General features: G+C 59.9%; 1 protein-coding gene across 1 annotated transcript in view; it reads right to left on the bottom strand.

Moving 5' to 3' along the window:
* Nucleotides 1-9,103: 9,103 nt before the first annotated feature.
* Nucleotides 9,104-26,077, bottom strand: part of TBC1D10A (TBC1 domain family member 10A) — a 35,677-nt gene continuing 18,703 nt past the window's right edge. The window contains exons 3-9 of the mRNA XM_067550221.1: nt 22,924-23,031; nt 20,900-21,006; nt 19,227-19,341; nt 17,329-17,394; nt 15,097-15,286; nt 12,302-12,456; nt 9,104-11,287 (exon numbers count right to left, since the gene is read on the bottom strand). Of these exons, the coding sequence (XP_067406322.1) occupies nt 10,889-11,287; nt 12,302-12,456; nt 15,097-15,286; nt 17,329-17,394; nt 19,227-19,341; nt 20,900-21,006; nt 22,924-23,031 (1,140 nt within the window). The 3' untranslated portion in view covers nt 9,104-10,888. The remainder of the gene's footprint in view (nt 11,288-12,301; nt 12,457-15,096; nt 15,287-17,328; nt 17,395-19,226; nt 19,342-20,899; nt 21,007-22,923; nt 23,032-26,077) is intronic.

The raw sequence follows: 26,077 nt of genomic DNA, 5'->3' as shown, positions 1-26,077 counted from the left end.
GATAATTGTGTGTGGCCAGAGTCCTCTGGTTCTGACACAGGTGGCAGCCTGGTGGAGGTGCTGCTCTGTAGTAACAGCCTCCTCCGCACCAGAAAAACATCTTAGCAGCCCAGGCTTAGCAGGAAGCCAGGAGCTGTTGTACTGACAGGGAGAGGGAGCCGGGATGCGGAGCACTTTGAGCCACCATTTTTTCTTTTTGAGAAGGAGAGGCCCCCAAAGCGGGCCAAAGTCCTGGGACATTGGCTGGGATGCTGGCTCCCCAGGCCCTGCAACTGTTGACAGCTTTGTGTGGGACCATCTCCTTGTGATGTCCTTGTCGACAGGCCTGCAGCTGAAACGTGTGAGATTCCTACTCGCAGGAGACAGGATTCTTGCCCCTTTCATTCCCCAACCCATTCGGAGTGAGCCTGTCCAGTGTCTACCAGCCATTTGGATGGATCATCGTGTGGGCCTGGCTGATGTCCTCTTTGACAGTGAGGTGCAGTGCACGGGACAAGGTAACCAATGGAAACAGCCTCCTCCCTGCGTCTAATGCTGCGCCAACATTCACAACACCTAGGGTGGTCCACGGGCCCCGGGCTGCCCTCGGTGTTCTGTACCAGGATCCCAGAGACGACAGGTCCCAGGATGCAATGATGAGTCATGACCAGCTACGCCCACTGCACGTTGGGACCTGTAGTCTCTGCAGGCTGCTCCTCTGGATTAAAGAGGAGGGCAGCTACAGCGTACTCCAGTTTAAGCCAATTAGGTGTTGGCCCTGGGCTCCACCATATTGCCAACATGGCTCCTCAGTTTAGCAGGGTTTGGGCCAAATACCGCTCTGAGTTACACCAGTGTCAATCTGGAGAAACGTCACTGAATCAGCTGAGTTACTCCAGATCTGCACTGGTGTAAATGAGAGCAGGCTGCAACCACTGCTTACCACGCCCCTGCACGGGACAGTAATAATTCCTCCACTACCTCAGCTTCTTCACTATATTCACGTCGTTAACAATGGTTTGATCTGTGGTGTGTGACTGAGGGCCCCCAAACAGCATTTATCGGGGGCGCCTAGAAATCGTAAACACCCCCACTTGCACCCAGCAGGACGTTGGAACGGAGTTCCCTAGGATTTATGCAGCCAATGGGTCTCCTTTGTCTCTGGACTCAGATGCCTGCATTGTTTTCTATCAGGCTCATCATATGAAATATCAGAGATCCCAGACCACATTCAGCTAGAGAAGCTTCTACATAGCAAAACGATACGTTTTCAGGAAGCCATTGATCTCCAAGTCCCAGGCTTTAGGTTCCAAGATCCCTTTGCTGAGAGTATTGGCATTTATCCCCATTCCCCAACACGATGATCTTCCTCTTTCTCCACCACCCCCTTCGAAAGCAGAGCAGACGTGCGCGAGGCCTAGGAAAGTTCAAAGAGAGACTGAATGGGCTCCCGAGAGATGTGAAATATCTCATTGAAACACACACATACAAAGCGCCTCCAACCTGAGCGGGGAGACTAACACCGAACCTGAAAGGAGGGAGTCCTCCCTTGCCAGCCAAGGCTCGGCAGCACCTCCGGGGGCCTGAGCTGCAACCATTGCTTTCAAAGGTCAGATTCCAAGCGACTAAATATTCCATGAAATCCATGAGCACAAAAATGTCTTCAGCTTTCACCCTGGGCTTTGCACAGGGAAGGGGCTATGGTGTAGCTGTGAGGAGAAGGCAGAGGTACAGTCTGATACGCTGAACCCTTCCCCCATCCCCTAAATCACTACACGAACCAGGCTCTACCACCCTTCTACTTTACATGAATCCTGGACAAGAGCGCGCATGATCACATTTTCCATTCACCCAAAAGTCCAAGCAAGCAGCATCACTCACTCAGACCTGGCTTCTGCCCAGGTCCTGCCTGTGAGTTTCATTTGCTCGTTTCCAATGAATTCACACAACACAGCCTGCTGCTGGCTGGAGTTTCCTTTCCCATCATCCCCTGTGGGGAGATTTCGCTTTTTTCCCCCACAACTTTCCCGTGCCTCAGATCTTAAAGAGAAAGTGACCATGATCGGGGCACATGCCAACCCGACTGCATCTTTTACTTGAATGCAATACCCTGTTTGTGTTCATATAATTCTCTCTCTCTCTCATCACGGAGGCACAGAACTTACTCCACAGTGGATAAGCCAGAAAGATCCCCAATGCTCACTCACTACTGCCATGCTCTGCCTCGGGGCTGGAAGGTGGCAGCTATTTAGCAGTGCGCATCTACACTGCACAGCCGCTAAGGGCAAGAAGTACAGAACTAGCCAATTGATATCGGCGGGGGAACATAATTGCCTAAACTGGAACTCTGCTAGGACACTAAGGCCATGGTTTTCCACCTTTTTTCACTTGTGGAGCCCAAAACATTTTTGAATGGCGGTGCAGCCCCTTTGGAAATCTTAGACATAGTCTGCAGCCCACCCAGGGGTCTGCAGACCCCCCGTTGAAAACCACTGTTCTATGGTAACAACCACCTTTCGCGAACCCCAGGTCCACAGCCCACAGGTTGAAAACCACTGCACAAGGTTAACATCCTGGCTCTTGCAAAAAATCCTGTGTGGTCATTAATAATCCCAAGTGATGAGGGCGTTGGCTTTACATTGCAGCTGAAAGACAGCAGCTCTAATAGCACAGGATCCCCTAGTACCATGCTGGGGCATTGGAGCAGAACTGACTCCAAGGGAAATACACCCTTTACCAGATCACCCATACCTCTTCGCTTCCTGCAGTACCTTGGATTCTCCTTGAAGGTCTCCTAACTAAGTGCCGGCCAGGCCAAATCTTGCTTGGTTTGTTAGCTGAACCAAGACTGTAGTCCCAGTGGTGTGATTGAAAGCTGAGCAAATGATAACCAGAAAAAAAATGCATCAGGGATGTGCAAAATTTTGTTCCCTCGGGGCTTAGTGCTCTTCCACACTGAGACTCACTCTGGGGCCAGGGAGAAAGTGTCCAATGGCGTGGAGGAAACTGACGTGATTCCAATCAAAGGGAGAAGTGGGCCCAACCTCACTTCATTTGTTTCATCTGAGCTCAGCTGACACCCAGTGGTAACACAGCCAACATGGATCATTTCACTTTAAGCTGGGCAGGAATTGTTTGACAAAATGTGTTTTCACAGGAAAATGCTGACTCGTCAAAATGTTTTGCAGGAAAGAGTTGGCTTTGATGAATGTGTCAACTTGAAAAATGTTTGAAAACAAATCCTGCCTCCTTCACTGAACTGAGATGAGCCCAGTCAACTAGCCCAAATCTCTTCAGTCATCAGTGGCAAAAATGTTACACCAAGATCTGGATCCAACTCTGATTGTGCCCCGCTAGTTCTGGGGGTGTTTGGATCTGGGGTTCTGGACCAGGCCCAGCTTCAGTTCAACCTTTTCCAGTCCTATTAACTGATTTGTTCCTTCCCAGGATCTAGCTGGCATTCATTAGACAGGGCTGTTGCAATCCTTATCTGTGCCTTGGTTCTTCGGAGGACTCATGATTGCCCTTCCTTTTTGTTTTTTCCAACGGCCTTCCTGATAAGCTGAGGTTAGTCCTGCTTGGAGCAGGGGGGTGGACTAGATGACCTCCTGAGGTCCCTTCCAACTCTAATATTCTATGATAAGGTGACTCCAAGATTGAAGCACGTTCCAACTCTAGCCACTCACATTTGGGCTTACCCTGATAGGAGAGGGACATTGGACTCCTTTCCTAGCCATTTCCTCTGGGGCTGGTGCCAGGCCTGGACTGCAGTGGTAGTGTTTAAGTAGCGCATGGCCTTACTCTTGCTCTCCCATCTCTCAAAGTGAGAAGTGTTTGGGGGACAGGATGTCATCTCTGTATCCTGGGTAGTGAACCGCCAGCCCGGGGGTCCTTGCACAGGGAAAGTACCGTCATTAGCGCTTTGCATTGATCTGAATATGACAAGCAAGGTGACGGGGCAGCTGTAACAAACCTGACACTGACCATCCATGCCAATTACATTCCAGCCCACCGTTTTGGACCCTGCTGTTCTTTAACTCCAGAGCTCAGTTTGTGTGTCCTTTGCCTCTGCCCCAGGGAGTGAGACCGTCCCAAGCCTCTCATTATTCAGTGCCTGCTGCCAGAGTTCTGGGTGATTATTACAGTATAACAGCTCCCCCCATCTCACCCTGCCTCTCCAAAGTGCCTCAGGTCTCACCCAAAGGGATCCCCTCCAAGGGGAGCAGGGAATTTACTCTTCCTGGTCCTTTCTGCCCTTGGCTTCTACACTGAGGCTACCAAGAAAGGGGCCCATCAGGGCCAATTGTGGGGGGGTCTTTCGTGATGCTGACACCTGTCCATGAGGTCCTGGGCTAGGACCCACTAGGGCCCTTTCACGAGTCACTGCATTGCCACCAGACAGCATTAGGCCCTATGAAATGGCCCAGCAGGCCAAGGGAAGTGGGTCAACCTCTGCCATAAGGGGAGATACCAAGTGAGTCAGATTCCCACCCTCCTACTCTGGATTAGGGACTAAACAGGATGGAATGGAGGTCAACAACACCCCTGCAGCAGCAGCAGCGACAAGGAGGGATCAGCCCAGGTACAAAGCTGACTTTCCTGGAGGGCCGGGGACCGTTCTGCCTCCGCTGCAACCACTCGGTTTGTGTTGTATTCCTGGGATTATGGGATAATTCACTCCCCTCCCTTGCACTCCCAATACATCAAACCTTGGGCAAGTTTCTCTATAGATTCTGCCACAATTCCCACCCACCCCCAGCTCCTGGAGTGTGTTGTACAAGGGTCACCTCCTGTTCCTCCTGTCATCGGGCAAGTTGATCTGTCAAGGCCGGAGCAAGGCCGGGTGATGCTGCCAGGGCCAGGACTGCGAGGTCTCTGCCGGCTCCATATCTGCACATGGGATAAATATTTACCCAGCGGAGAGCAAGAGCGGCCAGCACGCTGTGCAAATAGCGCCAGCACGTTCCGGGCCCTTGGGTTATTCTGGGGAGACTAAATTAAGTCCTCTTAAAGGTGGCAGCTTGTCCTGGGTGGCTAGAACTGGGACCAGGGCAGGAGAGGTTCCCCTCCCCCCACGGTCCTTGAGCTGGGCACACCCTGCCATTCATTCCGGGCCCCCCTTCAAACTTTGGTAACGCACCCACGCTCTGGCCCGTGGGACTTCCCGCTATTTCAGTCCTTGGCTGAAGCCAGAGCCCCAGCTGGCAGGGCTGACACATGTAACTTAGCTTCGTGGGGGTCCCTGTGGCATGAGGCTCCAGGCAATTGCCCTGCTTGCCTGCTCCCCTCCCCCCCCATAATGCTGGCCCTGCTTTTGTGACCCCCCAAACCCATCCTGCAACCCCACGGGGGCTCACAACCCCCAGCTTGAGAAACACGGCTCTAGATGAGGTGATGGACCTGCTGGAAGACCTCTGCGGACCCCGGGTGGGAACCACTGCCTATAAACTTTGCCTGGGCTCCCTCCTGTTCACTGACCAGTCAATGCTTTAGCAAGCCCAGGGGTGATGAAGTACAGCTCAGGAACCCCGCTAGCCTCTCTAACTCCAGTAGATCTATTTCTGCCACTCCCGCGCTGTGAGGGAGTAGCTAAGGTTTGTATCTGCCATGGTAGAGAGCTGGCTTTTATATCCAATCCGCCTGCGGGAACCTGCTGTAATCTTGCTGTTAACTTACTTTGCAAAGGGACGGAGGTAACGGCTGGCTACTTTCTAGGGCTGGGAGACGAGGCCTTGATCAGGAACGGGGGCTGTGAAGCGCCTGGAACTATAAACAGTGGACAATACAGATTAGCTCTGAATTCATGGTCTCTTGCGTCCCAGCTCAGTGCACTGTCCTCTAGTCTCTGGGCAGGGGAATCGCTCTGTGTAGCATGTCTGGATGGGCCTCTGCAGCGAAGTGGAACAGGTCACCTCACGCAGCTCACGGGTGGAACGACCCACAAGCTCCCGTAGCCTTGCGAGATCCGTTCTTCCCAGCGGGTTGTGCTGAGCAAGGTTACAGGGGGAGTCAAATGCGAGCAGCTGCCTCCAGCCCTGTCTACACGCGCTGTTAGAGCATTGATACCCGGCCTGGAGCTGAGGCACGGTGGGAAACTGTAGCAGAAATCGCCTAAAGTAGGCACAGTCTGTCCATCTCTCCCCCTCCTCTTCGTCTCACGCCCTCGCTCTCCATTGCTATCCGCCTTGGTCCTCGCGGGGCCAGGGCCTGCTCGCTCTTGGGTGAGGTTTCAACGGGCAAGTGGAGAACAAGGAATTTGAGGCTGTATCAGGTGATTGGACAGCCCTTCGTCAGCACCCCTAAAGAGTCTGGAAGCAGACTGCAGCCAGCATGGCCCCGTACAACACAGCTGCCCTCGGACGCACCTACCCTGAAACCACAGTGCCAAGAGCTGCAAAAACGGGCTTATCTCAGACCACAGCCCCCCAGGGAGCAGCCCTGCGCCTGGCATGTGGGGGCCATTGCTCACGCTCATCACATAAAAGCAACAAGTTAAAACCCACCCAAACAAACATCTTTCATTTGCTAGGGTACGGCACTAGAAAGTGGAGAAGGACAAGAACTATTGGAGTAGCTCTTGAACTCTCTCAGGGGGGAAAGGCGGGGGAAGACCCAGTATTGCCAACCCCACGTGTTCAAAAACAAGTCAAGTCCCAAAAATCATGAACTTGGCTTAAACATCATGAATTTTCTAAACTAATTAACTTGGGTGATTCTCATTTGGTTGAGTCTTTAGGATACATGAGGGGCACAGCTGCAATTATCTCATAATCCCTGCAACCAAGGAAGCTAGGAAATATACTTTTTGTTTTCAACGGAAGCTGAGACCGACCTCGTCACTTTTCTCCATGAGCTGGAGCCGTAAGGAAAAGACCAGCTATTGCCAGATTCACAAACTCACTAGGGCCAGGGAGAAATACAGAATTGTTCCTTGAAGTAACGATATTCTATGCAAAGATTGTTCAAGCTAGGACCTACCACCTCACCAAACAGACACAGTCATTTACAGGAATCACATCTGCAGGGAAATCAGCATTGTGGCCTCCTCTTTCCTTTATCGAGGGAATGCAAATGTCAGCATGCACTCAGCTTATCATGGTTTGATACTGGAAACTTTGCAGCTGATCCTCTGTCTGTATCTATTTCCTCACCCCTCCTTGAAGGCGATCTGCAAAGGACAAGAATTCGCTTTGGGCTCCTTTTTTTCTTCTTTATGATGGATCACACAGGCCTGGAATTCTATTTCATTTCTTTAAAACTAAGGTTTTTTCTGCACATCTTTAGGAAACTAAGACTAAGGACAACTGCAGAACTCATGAGTTTAGGGTATTACAAACACCCTGGGAAGGGATTTTTATTCACACTGTATAAAACTGTGGTTTGTTTGTTGATTTTATCTGTGGCATAACTCAAATATTCTACAAAAAAACTGGGGAAAAATCTCTCTGTTAAAAACTCAACACCAGCTATGGCCCTCATGCTTCCAACACACATCGGAGATGTTCAAGGAACTCTTCAATAAATACAAGGCAGACAAGGAACCCTTGTGCGACCATGACATACCCTCGGAACCCTTGCCCGCCCATGCCATACCGTCCGCCGAAAAGTCAAGGAAACTTTTCAGCAGCTCGGTGTTTGCTTGATTCGGCGGCGCGCTTTCAGAGCCGTTTTCGGTGGCCCCGTCAGCTGTTCGGCAACACGCGAGCAGCTGTTCGGCAGCCCCATCAGTTGCTCGGCGGCCCCATCAGCTGCTCGGCAGCACCGGATTTTACTCACATTCGGCGGCGCGGTAGTTTCTTCGCGGAACCCTTCCGCTCAGCCCACGGAACCCTAGGGTTCCGCGGAACACCATTTGAGAACCACTGCACTAGGGCCATGCTGGAAAACGCCAACGTGGCCCTGGCCGGGGCTTTGGGCCCAGCTCCTTCACTGCTCGGTGTCTACGGCCGGGGCGCTGACCGCCCTGAGGCCCTCCGGCCAGCCCCCAGCTGGGGCTTTAGCTGTCGACATGCAGGGTAGAGCTGGTTCCCAGAGTCCCTTTGAGAGCAGGGGACGGACAGGCCCTGGCGTATTCCAGCTCAGCCCCCACGTCCGAGCCCTGCCAACCTCCAGTCCCAAAGCACGAGCCAGGCCCAGCCACCACACGCGGCAGAGCCTGGCTGCGGACCGAGCTCTGGGAGGTGCCTCTACGTCTGCAGAAGAAAAGCACGTTCCTGGCGTCCATCCCCCCTTTTGCCAAGCAGGAGCCAGGCGGCTTTTGCTGATGCTCCAGCCACTCTCTGCATCCCCCATGCGTCCCCAGCGCCTGACTTTACCCCCATGACCGTGGCCAAGAACCACAGGCAGCGTGGGTGTAGAGCCCTCGAGTGGCCACAGCCAGTACTGCAACCGACTGCTGGAATTTAGGAAGCCTCCAGAAAGCGCTCGGGGAGCCGCTGATTTACAGAGCGCCCAGCCCCGCTGGGGTTTGCCGCGCCCGCTCCGCGGCCAACCTGCTCGGGATGCTCGTGGCAGGCTGGTTAGAACTGCACGGCTTCGGAGGAAGGGTGGCCTGACACGTCCCCGAGTCCCACAGATTTCCTAGAGACTGGCTCAGCCAGGCTGCCTGCCCCAGTGCCTGTCTGTACCAGGGCTAGAGCCCCGACCTGCCGTGCAGGAGAAAGGGATCCTCGTTTCTGGAGTAAGGAGGACTCCAGTCGCTGTCAGGCCTTCGTCCATAAAGCAGCAAGGACAGGCCCAAAGCTCAGAGCTCCTGCCCCACCCAGCTTCTGACAGCAGCAGGAATTACTCGTGGAGGGATGGAGCCCTGCATGGCTCCCAACGGGACACGGCCCTTCCGGCCCTGTCTGCATGCATGGAACAGGGCCTGTGCGTGGCCCAGCCCCAGGGGCAGCTGCATCTGAGTGGGAAGCGAGAGGATCATGGAGGCAAAGGCACATCTAGGGTTGTTAGCTGGTCTAGAGCATTGCAAATGTGAGGTGCGGAGACGGAGCAGCCAGAGAATGGCTAGGGAGCCCCGGCCGGGCTCTGACACTCCCCGGCTGGGCTCTGACATTCCCCGGCCCGCCCATTAACTCGTTTCGCTGTACCTAGGACTTGCACCAAGCCACATCGGGACAAGAGCTTAAGGAAGGGCTTGATGCGGAGACACGGGGGCCTTCGCGTGAGCCCTTCCCACGCTGCGGTGAAAGCGATGGCGGGGCCGGCCGGGAACCCCGCTCCCGGCAGAGATGGCAGCACGCGCCTTCGTCACATAATCCTGCTTTATTGATTCTCTGTACAAAAAACACTGCAGATTTCTTCACTGATTCATTATACAGTCGTCCCCCCCCCCCCCCCCCCGCCGTCCAGCATGGCTGGGGTGGGCAAGAAGATAGCGAGGGGAAGCCCCTCCAGGCAGAGCCCTTCCATCCCCGAGGGCAGGCTTCCCCCACCTGCACGCAGAAGGCTAAGACTGAGTGATGGACCCCTAACAAATCCCCCCCCACTAGGGATGGATTAGTGATGCAAGCCGAACAGCCCCCCTTCCTCTTCAGCTTTGCCAGCCACCCTGGGACACCCCAGAACCAGCCAGCGCTGCCCTCACCAATGCGGACGTGCCAGCTGCAGCTACCAGTGCAATGGGCGGGAGAGCACCGCGTGGTGGGATCGGACCGCAGCAGGCTGCGCCCCCGCTCAGAGGGGCACGTTTGTTGCCCTTCCACACCTGGCTCAATCCATGAACACACGGGCTCTCCCCCAGCGCTGCTCCCGCCTTGCCAAAGGAGGGCAAACGGCGACCGACCGGAGGGTGATCTCAGGCCGGGCTGGTTCAATGTAGTCCCAGTGCAAGCAGGGCTTTCACACAGGGCTGCCCTGCCTCACGCAGGCCTTGCTCCTCACCTCCCCGCATCCAGCCCAGCCTCACGGGCCCCAGGGTGGGTCCGACCCTGCCTTACCCACTGGAAAGGCTCCTTTTTACCAGTTACGCTAGACAGAAAAATAAATAGGCTCGGTGACGTAGAGAAATTCAGTATTAAACGTCAGGTACAGCTTAATACACCCTGACTATAGAACAGAGCAGTGGGGTGGGGGGGACAAGGACATTCCCTTCCCCCCCCGACATACGGCATCAGTTTGGGATCCTCCGGGCTCCAGCGGGAGAGCTGGCAACACGGAGCGGCTCCGGGTGCAGCAGGCTCCAGCGAAGGAGAACACGGCTGAACTCTTCCCTGGCAGCTCGGGCAGCAGCGGAGCCTAGGGTTGGGCTGGCCAAGCCGCTTCCCCGACAGCCCCAGCAGCCGGGACCCCAAAGGGAAGCTCAGCCCGGAGAGACGCCGCGCTGGGCTGGAAGAAGAGAGACAGGGCCAGCGCAGCCTGCCCCAAGCACTCCCAGGGCAGGCCCCCCACGGCGCACGGAGTTGGTGCTGTGCGCTTAGCCAGCCAGCGTTCGCCCCACTCACCCCCCGCCCTGCTGCTGGGCCCGGGGCTTGGCCAGGGACTCCTCAGCTTATGTCAAACATTACCGGGCTGTGGCAGAGCAGAGCAAGCCTCCGGGTCATTTCCGGGGCCAGAGATGCATCCAGCCCTCGGAGGCAGACGCATAAGTTTCCCAGCCCTGTGCCTAGGGGGCTGAATGCCCCCCCCTTCCTCCGTGGCAGCTCCATTGTCCAGCCCAGCCCCCTCGGTCCCCACGCTGCAGGACAGCTGCAGCGAACAATAAATAAAGGCTTAACACCCAAACATAAGGCTCCTCCCCATGGAGCCACCGCCCAACACCCGGAGTGGCAGGAGAGAGGCCCCCGGGGCGTCGGCTGCTGCAGGGAATGGATCCCGTGTCCCTCGGTGCGGAGTCTATGCACAGGCTGGCGCAGAGCTGACGGCCCCGGGCGCTCGGCCGCCACGGAGCCGCCACGTGCTGCGATCACCTCTACAAGTAGGTGTCCTCGCTCTCGCGGGAGCTCAGGCTCTCCTTGGACTGGTGATGAGGCGAGGCCCCGAGCACCGGCAGAGTCCAGGGCTCGGCGAAGACCTGGGCTCCGTTCTCCTCGGGAACGAGGCCGTTGCCCGGCCTGCCTTTCCCCTGGTCTCTTTTCTTCTCCTTGCCCTTGTGGCCCTTGGGTGGGAGCAGCTGGCCGGGGGGCAGGATGATGGAGGGCACGAGGCCCAGCGCCTTGTGGGAACGCGGCTCCGAGTCGCTGATGGCTTTGGCGCCGTGCAGGCGCGGGGGAGACCCGCACTGCAGGTCCCCGTGGGTCTCCTTCCACTTCTTCAGCTGGATCAGGTGCTCCCGCTCGATGTGCCGCTCCGTCACCGGCAGCTCTATGATCTGGGAGGGGACAGACGGCGCACGCTCGTCAGGGGAAGTCCTCCAGGCGCCCCGTGCCCAGCCACGTCGCTCCGGGCAGGCCGGGCCCGGAGCAGCCACGCTCCACGTGAAACCCCTGCAGAGCCTAACAAACCCGGACCCGCCTGTGGGGTTTTCAGCCGCCCGCGCCCTGCAATTTAAGGGACTTGGACCCTGCGAGCGAACGGGCGAGCACGACATGAGCCTACAGAACACGCGGCCTTTCCTGCCCCCCCCCCCAATTCATTCGTGGGTTTTCCCTGCACGGGACCAGCATCCACGTAGTCTGGGGGGGGCCTGCCTGTGACCCAAAGCCTTCACCAGCAGAGGGCAGCACTGCACCAAACACAGCAGCTTCACTCAGTGCAGGGGGGTGGGGCGGGGGGCAGCCCTTTAATTTGAACTCGGGTCTCCTGAAAGCGGAGCCGGGACTCCCAGGGACTTCCCCACACCGAGCAGCACCTGCCTCCTGCCCAGGGACCCTCCAGAAGGGGCCGTGCAGGCAGCTGATCCCTTAAAGATGGGTCTCGCCCCCACAGCTACTTTCCCAGGGCGGGGGGATCGGAGCCACGTGCCCACCCCGCTGAGCGTGTAGTCAGAGCCCCAGGAGCGGCGCGATCCCCCCGGCCAGGAGCTCGCTCCCATTTTCCCCAGTAGGGCTCAGGTGGGTTAGCGATTCCAGCCAGGAGCCCTTTGCCTGCTGGGACAGGCGGCCGGAGGGGAGGGGAGGGGAGGGGAGGGCAGCAGCAATCTGCACAGGGAGGGAGGACCACTCCCCCCCCCACCACCTCCCATCAGCAGATTGTACCTCTCCCCGCCCCAGCCCACCGTGAAGTGACACGCCAGGGCTTTGATCACTGGGGGGAAGTATCAGGCTCTGCTGAGGGCAGCTGGTTCCCATCCAGTGGCTGCTGCATGGGGAAGGCTGGGGGCTCCCCGCTGTGGATCCAAGCCCCCCCACCCCCCGACACCCTGCCCCCCGAGACGTCTCCTCACCTCCTGCACCAGGAAAGCTTCTTGCATGATCTTGGGGTTCAGCGCCCGCAGCCGCTCCATGGTCTCGTACTGCCCCTGGCAGGACTTGAGCTTGTCGGAGGAGCCGAGCGTGTGTTTCAGCAGCACCAGGCCCACCCGGAATACGATCTTCACCCCTGGAAGAGCAGAGCCAGCAGCGGGTTAGCGTCAGCGCGGCCCGAGCCTCCGCCACCCAGCAGCAGGGGCAGGGATGCAAACCAGCCCGGCCCAGCGGGCACCGTCCCACCCTGCCCCGCCACAGGGACTCGGCACGACCTTTGCCCGGCTCTTCCCCAGCGGTTTAAGGTACGCAGCCCAGAGCAGGGATCCCCACCCCCAGGCCGGTCCCCACCAGAGACAAGGAATCCCTGGGCAGTTCTATGGAGAAGCGGCTGTTTCACGTCCATACTCCTCCAGCCCCGGCTGCAGGGCAGCAATCGGCTCAGCACCGGCCTTCCCACAGCTCCTGGGACTGCGCTGCATTAGCCCCACTACGGACCCCGGAGCCCAGGCTGCTTCACATCAGGGCGGGTGCCAGGGGCATGGGCCGGCCTCGGCAGCGTGGCCTGCAAGAGACGAGCACCCCGGGGCCCAGCTGAGGTTACGGCAGAGCTGCCCCGAACGTGTCTCCAGCTTGAAGTAGGCAACCAGCCGCATGCTTTGAAATGCTGCTCACTCGAGACCTGGCTCCTTGGCGGCCTCCGCCGGACACCCCACCAGCGGCAGAGGCTCCTCCGAGCGCTGTCTGAAGACAGCCTGCACAAAGGCCCCAGCTGGGATCAGGGCCCCACAGCACCAGGCGCGTCCCCGCCCTGGAGAACTGAGGATCTGAACGGGCAAGGCAGGCAGAGGAGCGAGGGAAACTAGACAGCCAGCCAGTGAGGGGACATGACGTGGCCAAGGTCACAGCAGGCCAGAACCCCCCTCCAATCCAGCGCTCTCCCCACTACACCTCACTGCCTCCCCAAGACACATGGCCAGAACACTCCACCTGCATGGGGAACGGCTCGGGAAGGAGCCAGGCCAAATCATGCCTGGTGGGCTTTCACAGCAGGTTCAGGGCTGGACCCCATAGCTCAGACCGACCCCAGCCTCTGCTTCTAACGCAGCTCAAACATCCTCTGCTGGGGGCTGCCTTTCAGCTCCACCCAGCCCCCCCAAGGGGGAGCCCCCCATTCCCAGCCCCAGCCAGAACTGCCCCCGCCTCCAGACAAGGCGACCACCTCTGCTCCTGCTCAGCTCTCCTTACAGCGCGGTGCTAAGAGCCACAGACTGGGAGACTCCTGCAGTCCCAACGCCATCAAACGGGACGGCCCTGCCCCCTTCCTTGGAAATAAGGCACTGGGCGGGGGAGGGGTGGAGGGGGGGGGGGCGGGCGGGAGAACCATGAGGTTAATGAACCAGAACAACTGCTCAAGGGCTGTGGCAGATTCACCATCCCAGGCAGGGTTTAAAGGAGCTGGGGGCGTATCGAAGCAAGCCCTCTGCCTGCCTTCTCCGGGAGGTCACACTAGACGGTCCGATCCGTCGCGCAGCCCTTCCCGGCTTGGAGTCTACGCACAGGCTTAAATGGAGACAAGCCTCAAGTCCTGTTCAGAGAGGAAGGCTGCTCTTGTGGGACTGGCGTCCTGGCATGTTTCTGCCAGGCTGGCGTGTAACCACGGGCACCTCCCAGCCCCGTGACGCGGGGTGTAACGAGAGGAAAGATGCCAGCCGCCAGAATTACTCTGGGGTTTGTAAAACTGCCTGATCTCTGGAGTAGGTGCAGCATCTTTGTTCTGCAGTGGGGAGGCTGAGCTGACCGGGGCCAAGGCGCAACTGCTCTTGGAAGCTGGGTGCAGATGCAGGCTCCGAAGCAGCCGCCGGTGTTTGGAATGAAGGACACGGAGCATTGACTCCGATCCAGCACGAGTCGTCTCTGGGGTGGAGGAGAACCGCCCGTCTCTGCCCTCAGGCAAAACCCTCCTAGAGATCTCCCCCGGTGCAGGCTAATGAGCAGGGGAGAGGCCCTCCAAGCCTGTCCCCAGGATGCAACTGCGCAGCAACGGCCAGGAGACAAAGGGGTTCAATGCAGAGCCCCCTCTGGAGGGCAGCACGGCACTAGAGCCTCCTGGCAGAGGGAGGGAGATGGAGACCTGCAGCCTTCATGTAATTCTCAGGCTTCAGCTCCAAGAGAAGCAGGGTCAGCGTGGAGCAGGGGCCAGCGGAGCGGGTGGACAGACATCACTGCCCACAGCAGACATGCAGCCAGGATCCGAACTGGCCCAACCCCTGCTACAGCAGTGCCAGGCCTTTTCCCGGAGGTCGGGCCCGTCAGATGCTGGCCACGGTGCAAGTTCAGCTCAGCTTCCCTGTCCTGCCGGCCCATGAGGCTGGCTCAGCTCCAGCAGCTTGCGCCCCCCTTTGATGACGAAGGGCCCCCCGTCTACCTCCCCAGCAGCCAGGCCGAGGAGCGAGCTGGCGCGCTCCACAGGGCAGGGGATGCAGCCAGAACAAGCCAGAGTTCCTGAGCAGACACTGCTACAAGCTGGCCCCGCAGGTGGGGAAACTGAGGCACAGAGTGGCAGACAGTGGCAGAGGCAGGACTAGAACCAGGCCCCCTGGTTTAGATGCTGCCCTGTGGCCACTAGCCCATGGCTCCCCTCAGGGCAGACGACTGAGCTGGCGACCAAGCTGGCAAGCCCTCCAATTGCTACCCAGCTGGGTCCCAGACTGGGAGGGTCAGGCCCAGGAATCCACGCCCCGTTCCCGGAGCAGCCCAGGGCCCCAGGCGCTACCTTCGCAGAAGAACATGTCCCAGACACGCAGCACGGAGCTCCACGGCAGGGTCCTGGAGAAGGCGCACATGAACCACTCCGTCATGTAGAGGATCGGGTCGATCTTCTGCTTCCTCAAGTGCTTGTGAGCCACGGGGGCGACCCTCTGCAGCAGCGAGAAGAGGATCTCCCCGTCCAGCTGGATGGCCTCCTGCGGGGAGAGCAGCAGGGTTACGGGAGAGGAGCGGTGCTACACGGCCCACGGCGCCCACCCGCCAGCCACACGCTTATGGCCAAGACACAGCCAGAGCCAAACAGCTGCCGTCGGCCAGCGGCAGCGCCGATGTCACTGGGCTTTGCATTTCTCACCCTCCCCTGCTGGGATCCTGATTTTGGGAGGACTCGAGGAGGTGCTGCTGGCCTCCGGACCTGACCGGGTGGGCAGAGCCCCAGCAGCTGCAGGGGGTGTTTGGCTTTGCTCAGACGGAGCGTGCTAGCCGGCCATCCACCCTGCAGGGCAGAGGGGAGCCAGGCCGGGCTGTGCTGTGGATTTTGAGGAGCAGGTTAACAGCTGTGGGGAATTAACCCAGCCCCTCTCAGACAGGGACCCAGCGATGCAGGGCAGAGGCCTGGGGGCCTTTTCCCCCTGCGGAAGCAGGAGAAGCAGGACGTTATTTAACCCACAGGCCCCAGCTCGGGGCGCAACGTGGCTCTGGCTGGCAGTGAGAGCCCCCTCTGCGGCCACATGTGAACTGAGTTTCTGGTCTCAGCAGCCCTTGGCAGGATGGTCACAAAAGCCACCTGCGAGACTGGCCCCCTTTGGGACATGCCAGCAATGGTCAAGCACTGGCCAGGCCAGAGACGCAGACCTTCCCTCCGAGCCCCGGGGACGCCGCTGCCCAGGGAACCCATCAGCGCAGTCTGGAGTGCCGCCGCGGCCGGACAGCGTCAGCCCACCCCAGGAGGGAACAGAGGTGGGTGAGTGACTTGGGAAGGGCAGGGGGCGTCAGGCAGAGCCCGGAACCGGACCCGGATCCGCCGAGGGTCAGTCCCTGCAGCTGCTGCCCGGCTCTGGGGCTTAAGGAGCTCCGTCTCCAGGGCTGCCCAGCCAGAGGAATCTCCTCCCAGTGCTGAAACACGCTGGGAAACCAGTCCCCCTGTGATGCCCTCCTCCCCCCCAATGACCCAGACCCGGTGCATTATGGGAACACGCTGCCCTCCTATTGGGAGCGGATGGTCAGAACAGGAACTCCGGAAGGGGGGGGGAGAAGGGGTCTGGACTCTGGTGGATCCAGGCCTCGCTATGTGGGTCTGGCGCACGCCCAGGCCCGGCCCGCAGGGGCAGTGCAGTCTGGGTGAGGTGCCCAGGGCCACAGGGCAGGAAGGGGACGGGCATGACTCCGGCTGGGGTGGAGGGGAACGGAGCCTGTGAACAGAGCCTCCTGCTGTCCCGGATGAAGATCTCGGTCAGGAGAGCGCGATTCATGCCCAGATCAGCCACTGCAAGCGCAGGGCCAGCCTACGACACGCTCCCTGTCATCCCCCACACCCCCGGGCCGGCTAGTCGGAGCCGCTCAGGACAGGCCACGTCTTCCATGCCTAAACCCACTGCACTGAGCCGCTCCGTCGTCCAGCAGCGCCCGCGGCCCCGCTGGGGTCAGGGCACCGTGGTGCCAGGTGCAGAGCAGCCTCCGCGCCATCCAAGCACACCTGTACCTGGGGGAGGCACGGAGGCCCACGCAGTCCGGCAGAGCGGGGAACCGAACCCCCATCTCCCAGCCCAGCCTTCCTCCGTGCAGGTGCCTCTGCAGGCCCTTTGCTAGAGCCCCCGCACTGCACCCTCCCGGGGTCTGCTATGGGAGATGGTGCCAACGGCAGCCCCTGCAGTGGCTGGTGACCACGGCCGTGCTGCAAGGACAGCTGTCTGGTGCTCGCCGCGGCGCCGGGCCCTGCGGACACAGGTCACGCCAACAGCCCTCCCCATCCGCAGCCGGCACCGGCTGAGCCCCGCGCTGCACAACCGGAGGGGGAGATGGGGGCGCGCTAGAGATGCCCAGGGAGGCTGTTTGCTGCAGGCTGGTTCAAGTGCTGGGGCGGGGGCTAGCAGACGAGTGTTGGGGCTGGAGGTCAGCAGGGAATGCCCAGGCAGCGTAAGCTGACTGGCCTCCTGCTACTGACCCAGGAGACTCCCTGCTGCCTCCCGGGGCGTGACCGGGGCAGGCTAGAGGGGCCCTCGCGCCTGCCCTGACTCACCAGTTTCTCGCTGTAGTAGCCGGGAAGGTACTTCTCGCAGATCTGCACCAGGCACCAGAAGGCTTGCTGCAAGAGGGAACAGATGGTCCGTCAGGCCAGGGACAGGGCAGAGCGGGCTGCAGGCCTGCTGGAGACACCCCCATGCGCTCGCTGCCATCAGCGCACCCCCAGGCATGACCCCGCTTGCCAGCCACGCCTCGGGGCCAGCGAGCCCAGCCCTATGGGCACCGTGTGGCTAAAGGCAGAGCCGGACGGACCTGCACCTTCCCTCTTTACCCGCGGCCATGCAGCAAGTTTCCCCCCCATGGCGCAGGACACCCTGGGCCCTCCCCCACGTCTGTTGGAGGTGCTGCACCCAGCTGCTGCCAGCCAGCGGGAGCCCAGCCGGGCACCCCTGGAAAGCCAGGCTGGGCACGGGTCTGAGACAGAGGACGTTCGGTGCCCTACACCGTTCTGCACGGACATGGCTGCTCTTCAGGAGGAGTTTACAGATCTCAGCTCTCCCTTCGCACTTGTCCCCAGCGACCCCTCGTGCCTAGTGGAGGAGGCCAGGCTCCCTGCCCGGCAGGCTGACGCGCAGGGAGGGGAAGTGACGTGCCCAAGGTCACCCAGCAGCAGAGCTGGGCACAGAGCTCAGGCCTCCTGCGTCCCAGTGCAGGCACTTTAGCCATTAGGCCACACAGTCATAACCGAGGGCGGGGAAGGAATCCCGGAGGCCGAGAAACCCTCTGCAGCCCTGCTAACCAAGTCCCAGGCGCGGGAAAGCCCCACCCTGCAGAGGCAGGCAACAGGAGAGGGGAGACCATGGCAGAGCTTGCACCAGGACAGACGCCAGCGGGACAGCTGCTTGACTGACTTCAGGACCTCCAGGGCTCGGGGCACCCAGCACTTCCAGTGCCACAGGGGAGGCGGCGCGGGAGACAATCAGCCGTCTCTGCCCAGCCGTCTGCGCTCAGGGCCAAAGCACTGAGTTTTACAAGCACTGCCCGTTTAACAGACAGGCGTGGGGGGGGGTCCTTTCTGCAGAGAAAGGAGCCGGCCCTCAAACGCCGCCTCCTTAGCGCTGGCGCAGCAGGCACCGGACAGCCCTGGGCACATGACTGGGAGAGCTGCGGCAGGCCTGTCCGCACGCAAGCAAGGGTGTCGGCAGGGGCCAGCCATGCGTTTGGGTTCCCGCCCGCTGAGAACTGAGACCAGCAGCTCCTGCCTCAGTCTAGAGCTAGAGACGCGGCCCCCCTTTCCCCCACCCACCAGCGCAGGGCTGCCCAGGCCCTGGTGAACGGGCTCGCAGCCCACGAGGCCTGGGTAACGCCACAACACGAGAGCCGCTTTCCTCTGCAACTCCTACTTGCAGGCAGAGTCAGCACCCCAGGTAACGCCCCCGCCGCCCCTGGCTGGTCTTTTGCTGCCCCTTGCCCTGCCACTCCTCCTCTGGCGGGGGGTGGGGAGGGGCTCAGCTCCGCAGGCTCCACACACAGTCGGGGGGACTCGGTTCCCTTCCCAGCCCCCGTGCGGGAGAACTGGAAATTCCCTCTCCTTCGCACAGTTCACATCACACCAGTTACCCCGGGACTACACCTTCCGGGCCGGCGGAAGGACACCGGCCCAAAGCGGCTGCCAGGCTCCGTTGTGCTGGGAGATGCACGAGATCACCCCAGGCAGGGTCAGATCTCCCATGGGGACCCCGCACGGCTGCTCCACCAGCACCCCCACTCACGGCAGGGAGCTCACTGGAAAGCAGGGCACTGGGCTCTTCCCAGCACACGGTACTGGTTCCACCTGAATTGGCCCAAAGTGCCTTGGGATGGGCCCCGCTCCAGGCCGGAGTCCCCTGGGGGCGGGGTTCAGAGCCCTCCCACGGCCCTGACGCTCCCGGGGAGGCTGTGTGGGGTCAGTACCTCCGCAGGCATGTGCATGAGCAGGACGGCTGCGACGGGCGCCTGGGCCTGGCAGTAGCCCTCCTCCGGCCGGTACAGCGTGTAGGCCTTCAGCACCCGGAACAGGTCTTGCTGCCTGCAGAGAAACAGCACCCACAGATCTACAGGGCGGCAGACAGACAGAGGGACAGCAGGAACGTGGGGTGGGCTGTGAGCTTCCACCGACAGACTCTGGAGCTGAGGAAGGGCACCTTGCCCGGGGTCTGTGGGTGGGAGGCCTCGTGGTACCGGGAACACGGAGATCTACTTTGCATGTCACCACTAGAGCCCCCCAGACAAACACTGTGTGGTGGCGGCTGTGCGGGGAGAGTCCCGCCACCAGGGACGCCTCCACATCCCCCATAGACACCAGCCTCGGCACAAACCACTTCTGATTCAGTCTGACACCGGGAGCTGGTCTAGCAGCTCCATGCTGCCGGAGGGCCTGAATTCGCCAGCCCGATGACTCCAGCCCGACTCAGCACAGTTCCTGTACCGGGTAGGCAGGACACAGGCCAAATGCCGGCCGAGCTGGCTCTGGCATGGAGAGCCTTCCAGGCACAGCAGATGGCATCCGGACGCGGGGTCTGCTCCACCACGCTTCTCAGACCACCCACGCCTGCAACACCCTGCGCCAGACAGGCGGCCGTGTGCAGGGGCTGCTGCTCCGCACAGTCAGCTCACCGGGACCTTGCCCTCCCCTCCCCGCATGGGGTCCTCCAACACCCACGATTAAATCCTTGGGCCAGGGACTCACGCACACCCAGACCCCCTAGCACAACGGGGCCACGCCGCTGCAATGCAAATAACCACGTGCCTGAGGCTCGGATCTCATCAGCAACACTCCCCGCGTCTCGTTCGCGGACAAGCCGCCCTGGGCCAATCCTCTCAGACCCGCAGTCTTTCAACAAGGTGAGTCACGTTTAATCCAGGGGCTTACAACAAACCTCCACCCCCCGGCCGATCCGGGCTTGCTGGAGGCAATGACTCGGCAGCTGATTCACCCCGGAAAGGCGAGGGAGCAGCTGGGTTGTACTGGGAGCCCGTCACCGGTGCAATGGAGACCTGGGCGGCGTTCACGGTAACGGAGGTGGCCCAGCCAGCTACTCGGCCACGCTCCATTGCCCGACGTGCACGGACCTGCAGCTCTTGCACAGATGGATGGAGCGCGGGACATGCCTGGTTACCGGGTAACTCAGACACCGGCGAGCCTCTCCCATTGGTACAAACCATCTCCCTTCCGCAGCATGCTGTGTGTGAATGACCAATTCCCCCTCTCTCACGCATCCCCTACGGGCAGCCCTCCCCCCTGCCAGCCCTACCCCAGCGCTCCCCTCTTGCAAGACCATTCACCAGGTCTGTCAAGCAGCTTCAACGTGACCTGCACAAAGGCTGAGTGCCGAGACGGAGCCAGCCAACCAGCAACTGGTACTGAGCAACAGACGGAGACCCAGCTACCTAAACTCTCCCACCGTGCCCATTCCTGCCGGGGCCGAGCCCCGGGGCCAGCTGTCTGCTGGAGAGGCAGAGGCAACCTTGGAGACGGGAGTAAAATGACTCAGCTGAGCCGATCTGCAGGTATCAGAGCTTCAGCCACCAGGTTGGGAGAATGCAGCAAAATCCCAAGTCAGATGCCCGAGAGCGGGAGCGCTTACCCGTGTCCCCCCCGAGACACGAACATTTCATGGAATGGGAACTGCCTGTGGAGATCCCGCTCAATCACATCCAGCCACTTGGGGTCCCCCAACGAGACATCCAGCTCCTGGGAAGGAGAGAGAATATGAGCAGCCACCCTGCACCGGGGGAGCTCACCGCCCCCTGGCCTCGGGAATGTTACGTTCCCCTCTCCCCGAGATCACAGTGCCTCAGCACACAGCGAGCGCCCCCACCTGCCACCCCCCAGATATGGGCCTCCACCCTGACCTGGAGGGAGCCGCTCTGTGATCACCTCTTTTCTACAGTAGCACCAGCCTGTCCACGCTCCCAGAGTCACTCAAGAGTCAGCTCCCTGCGCCCAGTTGCCCCCCACCAGCAGTAGGTTGTTTCTGTAGCACGCAGGGCTGCAGTGTGGAGAAGAGAGGCCCGTGTTTCACCGAAAGCGGCTCTGACCTCTTTCCTTCACTCCCTGCAATTCCGATTTCTTGTGCTAAGCCCCTTGGAATGTGTTTTTCACTAGCGGATCAGGGTTAAATGAGCCATTCCCAGGGATCAGCACATCCTCCGCTTCTCAGGGAAAGGAGGGGGGGCAGCTGTCATCACATGGGGGGGAGCCCTGGCTTTCAGGTTTGCTGCACCAAGGAATGGAGGGGAGATGTCGGCTCTCGCAGCAGCTGAGACACGGCCTGTCGAGAGCCCACAAATCCCCCTCCCCCCGCCTCTTCTCGGGGGGAAGTGGAGGGGCTCCCGTACAGAGGAAGCGCTCAGTGAACATTCCCTGTGCAGAGCGCACGCTCCGGGGAGCGCTGGCAGGTGACTACGGAGAACTGGCTAGTCACACTGTGCTCCTTAGGGCAGGGACCCTCTGTGGAGTGTCCGTACAGCGCCTAGCACATTGGCGTGCTGGGCCACGGCTCGGGGCTACGGCACTCAAAACAAATCTAGTCAGTGCCGGCTCTCCTCGTGCGCACTGAGCAACCCCGAACGTTACTGCTGCCAGGGCAGCAACTGCTGGGATGCCAGCGGGATGTTACGGATGGGGAAGATTGGGGCGGGAGATGGCCACAACAAAGCCCTGATTTGGGGGTTAACCCTTTATTTGGGGCCATGGAGGGAGGAATGCAGAAAGCTACAGGACATCAAAAGGGGGCAGCTGGCCATGATCGGGATCAGACGCCATCCTACAGCGACAACCCCATTGCCACTGCTAAATCCACACTAGCTGCCTCTGACCTCTGCAATGCGTGTCTGGCCGACGTTTCATGCTGAACGATGGCGCTGGCACAAAGCCGTCAGTCACGGGCGCGTTCAGCTGTGCGCGTTCTGCATCCTCACCCGAGAGCATGAGCAGCAAAGGGGCGAGCGAGCGCTGCCCCGATACAAGAGGGGAAACTCACACAGCAGCTGGTGCGGCTGTTAGCGTCTGCCCAACCCTGGTTCACAGCGGCCAGGTGTTTGAACAGGGGATTGGCACAGCTTCTCAGATGCCTGCAGAGTGGCATCCGGGCGAGCAGAGACGGAGGATTTGGCCACAGCCACACCGCAAAAGGGCAGAATCGGAGCCAGAGAGATCGGGGCAGTCGAAATATCACCGCTCAGACTGGCCCCCAAGCCTCTTGCCTCAGCCCCAGGGAAAGCGCCACCCCCAGACAGGCTGGGACCATTTTGGTCCGGTAAAGCTCAGACGGGTGGGAGGAAGCCCGTGCAAAGGCCCAGAGGAGGCAGAGTTTGTGCCGTGGGTTGCTAACGTTTTGGGCAGCGCGGGTGCTCATGTGGGCGTGGGCCCTGTGGATGCTGGTGGCAGGAGATCCCGGCCAGTGGGGCAAAGGGCACCGTGGGAGCCAGAGCAGAGCTGCAGTGATCTGCTGCTGCAGGTCTCCCCAGTTTGGGGTGGCCTCACTAGACACCAGCCGCTTCCCACACGGGCAAGCCTTTGGGGTCATTTGGCAGCCAGCGGCAGTGGAGAAGCTCCCCTGGGGAGTTACCGATCAGCCAGGGAGAGGAGAAAACGAGAGGCGCCTACCTCAAACTTGCCGGCGTTCTGCTCCAGCTTCACCTTGCCCCCTGAGAGGTACTGCCAGGCCCGGCCCCGCAGGGAGGGCGGGATCCCCTTCTGGCAGCGCAGCCGGATCTGAAAGGCAAAGGGAGACAGGCACTGAGACATGCCGGGGACCACATGAAGGCAGGGGCGAGCCACGGACGGGAGAGCAGTGGCTGCCAGCCCCTCGCCACCCAGAGCAGTTGACTAGCCAGACGCTCGCAGGACTCACGTCACCCGAAGAGCAGCCACCTCTGGGGAGAGGTGAGCAGTGAGCGAGGGACACGCAGAAAGACGGGAGAGCCGCGGCTGGGAAGCACCACAGGCCTCGCCTGAGGTCCTGGGATCCAAGTCCCCGAGAGTTGATCACAGGGACTGTGCCGGGGCAATAGGCCAGCTCCCTGCGCAGGTGCAAGGATCGTCCGTGACGGCACTACCGGGGCCCCGATCCAGACAGCTCTTGCTGGGAGGCAGAGCCCGCCCTCCCCACCCACCAGAAAACAAGAGCTGCCTCTCGCCAGTCTGCCAAGTTTCCACTTTGCTTCCTTAGGTAGAAAGAGGGTAGGAGATGGGGGATGCCACGCCGAGCACGCGCTGGCCAGGCTGCGCTAGCACCTGACGGAGGCACTAGGATGGGTGTGTGGACATCACAACGCCACAGCGCCTTGCCAACACCTGCGCACTACAGCTCAGAGCACACTGGGGGGGAGCCGCGAGAACCAGTCCCGCCAGCACTCGGACGGGGGATCAAACCCCTCCCTGAGGCTACCCCACGCTGTGTCCGGTCTGAGGCCTTGTGTTATTGGCTAAGCGGCAGCAGCCACATGAGGAAAGACAGCAGCCAGGAGCTGGGAAGCGTGTAGTCACATCCTCACACTCCTGCCATTACATCAAGACAATGCAATAGCCGGCTGGTAAGAAGGTGCGACTGTCCTAACAGCACCTACCACCGCCAGACAAAGAAACAGATCTTCAGCCCTTAAAGAAAACTTTGTTTGATGCTATTCTGTCTGGCAAGGAGCCACTGAGCAACAGCTGTGGCTGCACAATCTACACTTCATAGTGTTGTGTCTCAGCGTTCCCATTTCTCTGTTGTTTGTTGGAATGATTTCTGTCTGGTTCTTGGCTAGTTCTGCAAGAGACAAAGTGGGCAATATTTAAATCAGCTAAGGATTGGTCAAAGAACTGTCTCAATGGGCCAGGAGTGGTGATTTGTAGCACTTTCGTTTCAAATGAGTGGTTAAGATACAGCTAAACAGGACCCAAGTTTTAACTAGAACCTGAGCTCCAAAAGGAAGTTCGTTGGATGCTAACTCCAGGACACAGCCCCATCAGAGCTGCCAGACAGACCTCTCCACCCGGTCAGCTGTTATTACCGAAGCTGGAGCCCCCAGATGATCCACCAGGAGACGTTTGCCTGCCTTACTGGGAGTGGTGAACACTGTAGGCGTAGCGTGTATTCTGTTTTGGTAATTGTTAATAAATAGACTGAGGATGTTCCTGTGTAAGGCTCCTTCACTGGTAAAAGGCCCCACAAGCCTGCAGAAAATGACACCCTGAGCCCTCGAATGTGAATTGGATATGGGTAGGTGCCTTCCCCCTAGGGTGGGGGTTCCTTAACTGGGTTATGCCTTGAGCCCTACGGATTGGAGCAAAGGTGCGGTACCAGGCAAGGCTTCAAGTCACCCACAGCACCAGGAACCTGTTCACACTAGGGGCCACCAGCAGATGGTCCCTGAGTATTAAGTCCCCTCACATTGTGCACACGATCAGCCCCAGACCCTGGCCCTATGGAGCCAGCAGAGATGCCAGGCTGCCTGGCACTACCAAGAGGGGCTGAGAGTTTGCAAGAGTCCATGCGGGAGGAGAGCGGGCAGCTCTGCCAGAGGAGGGGACTCCTAGATCTCTTCCAACGTCACCATCCCTTCTCCTGAATACGGCAGGAGGCCGCGCCTCGGCTTTGTGAGAGGGAGCTATCTGCTCCGGGGGCAGGCTGCCGCAAGCCCGGCCAATCAGAGGGAGCTGGCATTTCACGCCAGGAGCCGGACGAACAGGATTTTGTTGCAAAAACAAGACTGCAGACAGCCGAGCGGTGGCCAAAGAGCCGCCCAAGCCCTGTGAGTCCAGGAAGTGGGGATCTGGAATCTGCATTTTGGGACGGGGGGGTTGAGGGGGGGAGAGAAGAATGTCAGGGCGGATAACGAGCCACTTCCCCACTCTCCAAGCAAAGCTAACAGGAAACCCCAGGAATTCAGTTCAGGACATTCACCCGGCAGAGCGGAGCTGAATCATTTCAGGGGAACCGTGCAGCTCCGCAAACCCCACAGCCGCTCCAGGGTGCCCTGGGCAAGGCAGGGGAAAGTTTCAAGGTTCAGATACAGCAGCCAGGGCTGGGGGTGGGGACGGCTGCAGTTTCCCTGTCCACGTCAGCAGCGAGACAAAGCAACGCCGAGATCAGGATCAGCCTCCCCCGGACTCTCCCGGCTGGCAGGATGCAGGCTCAACGCTGACTAGGCTACGGCTTATTATGAAAGAAAACAGAGCCCCTTCCCACTGCTTCCCCGCCTGCTGTTGCTCATGATCCTTTCAGCAAGCTGCGCAACAGCCGCAGGAACAGCTCAGGGCACCGAGGAAGGGTGGAAGGCAGCCAGGCATATGGAAGCGGAGAAGCCGCGCTGCTTCCCTGCTTCTAGCCGTGGTGCTGAGCCAGGCCTCTGGCTGCGGGGCACGAGGAGGTAGCACGCTGCAGGGGCAGTGATGCTGCAGGAGGGGTCTCCCTGCTGGGCGAGGGGACGCTTGACTCTGCTATTGCTCTGGTGCACCCCAGTCGCACTCCCCCCATTACAGCAGAGCATCAGCTGGCTTCCCAACACAACGCTGAACTTTGCAGAGCGGGGGCCGCTGGGAGATTTGTGCTTGTGGACCTGGAGGTCCCCAGGGACCCCTTCTTAGGGCGCTAGGAACTGCCACAGCACATCAGACCTGAGCCATCTAGTCCAACACCTTGTCTTGATCACAGCCAGCGCCAGCTACTTCTGATGCAGGTGCAAGAAACCCACTAGCAGGTAGTTCTGGAACAACCCGTCTCCCCAGGAAGTTTATTCCCACCCCACCCCCCCCACATCGGTTAGCAGCTGAC

This window comes from Emydura macquarii, unplaced genomic scaffold (genome assembly GCF_026122565.2).
Source record: "Emydura macquarii macquarii isolate MOO-44397 ecotype Brisbane River unplaced genomic scaffold, CSIRO-AGI_Emac_v2 contig_1254, whole genome shotgun sequence".
NCBI lineage: Eukaryota > Metazoa > Chordata > Testudines > Chelidae > Emydura > Emydura macquarii.
Note: the sequence above shows the minus strand (reverse complement) of the source record. Positions and strands in the feature narration are given on the sequence as shown.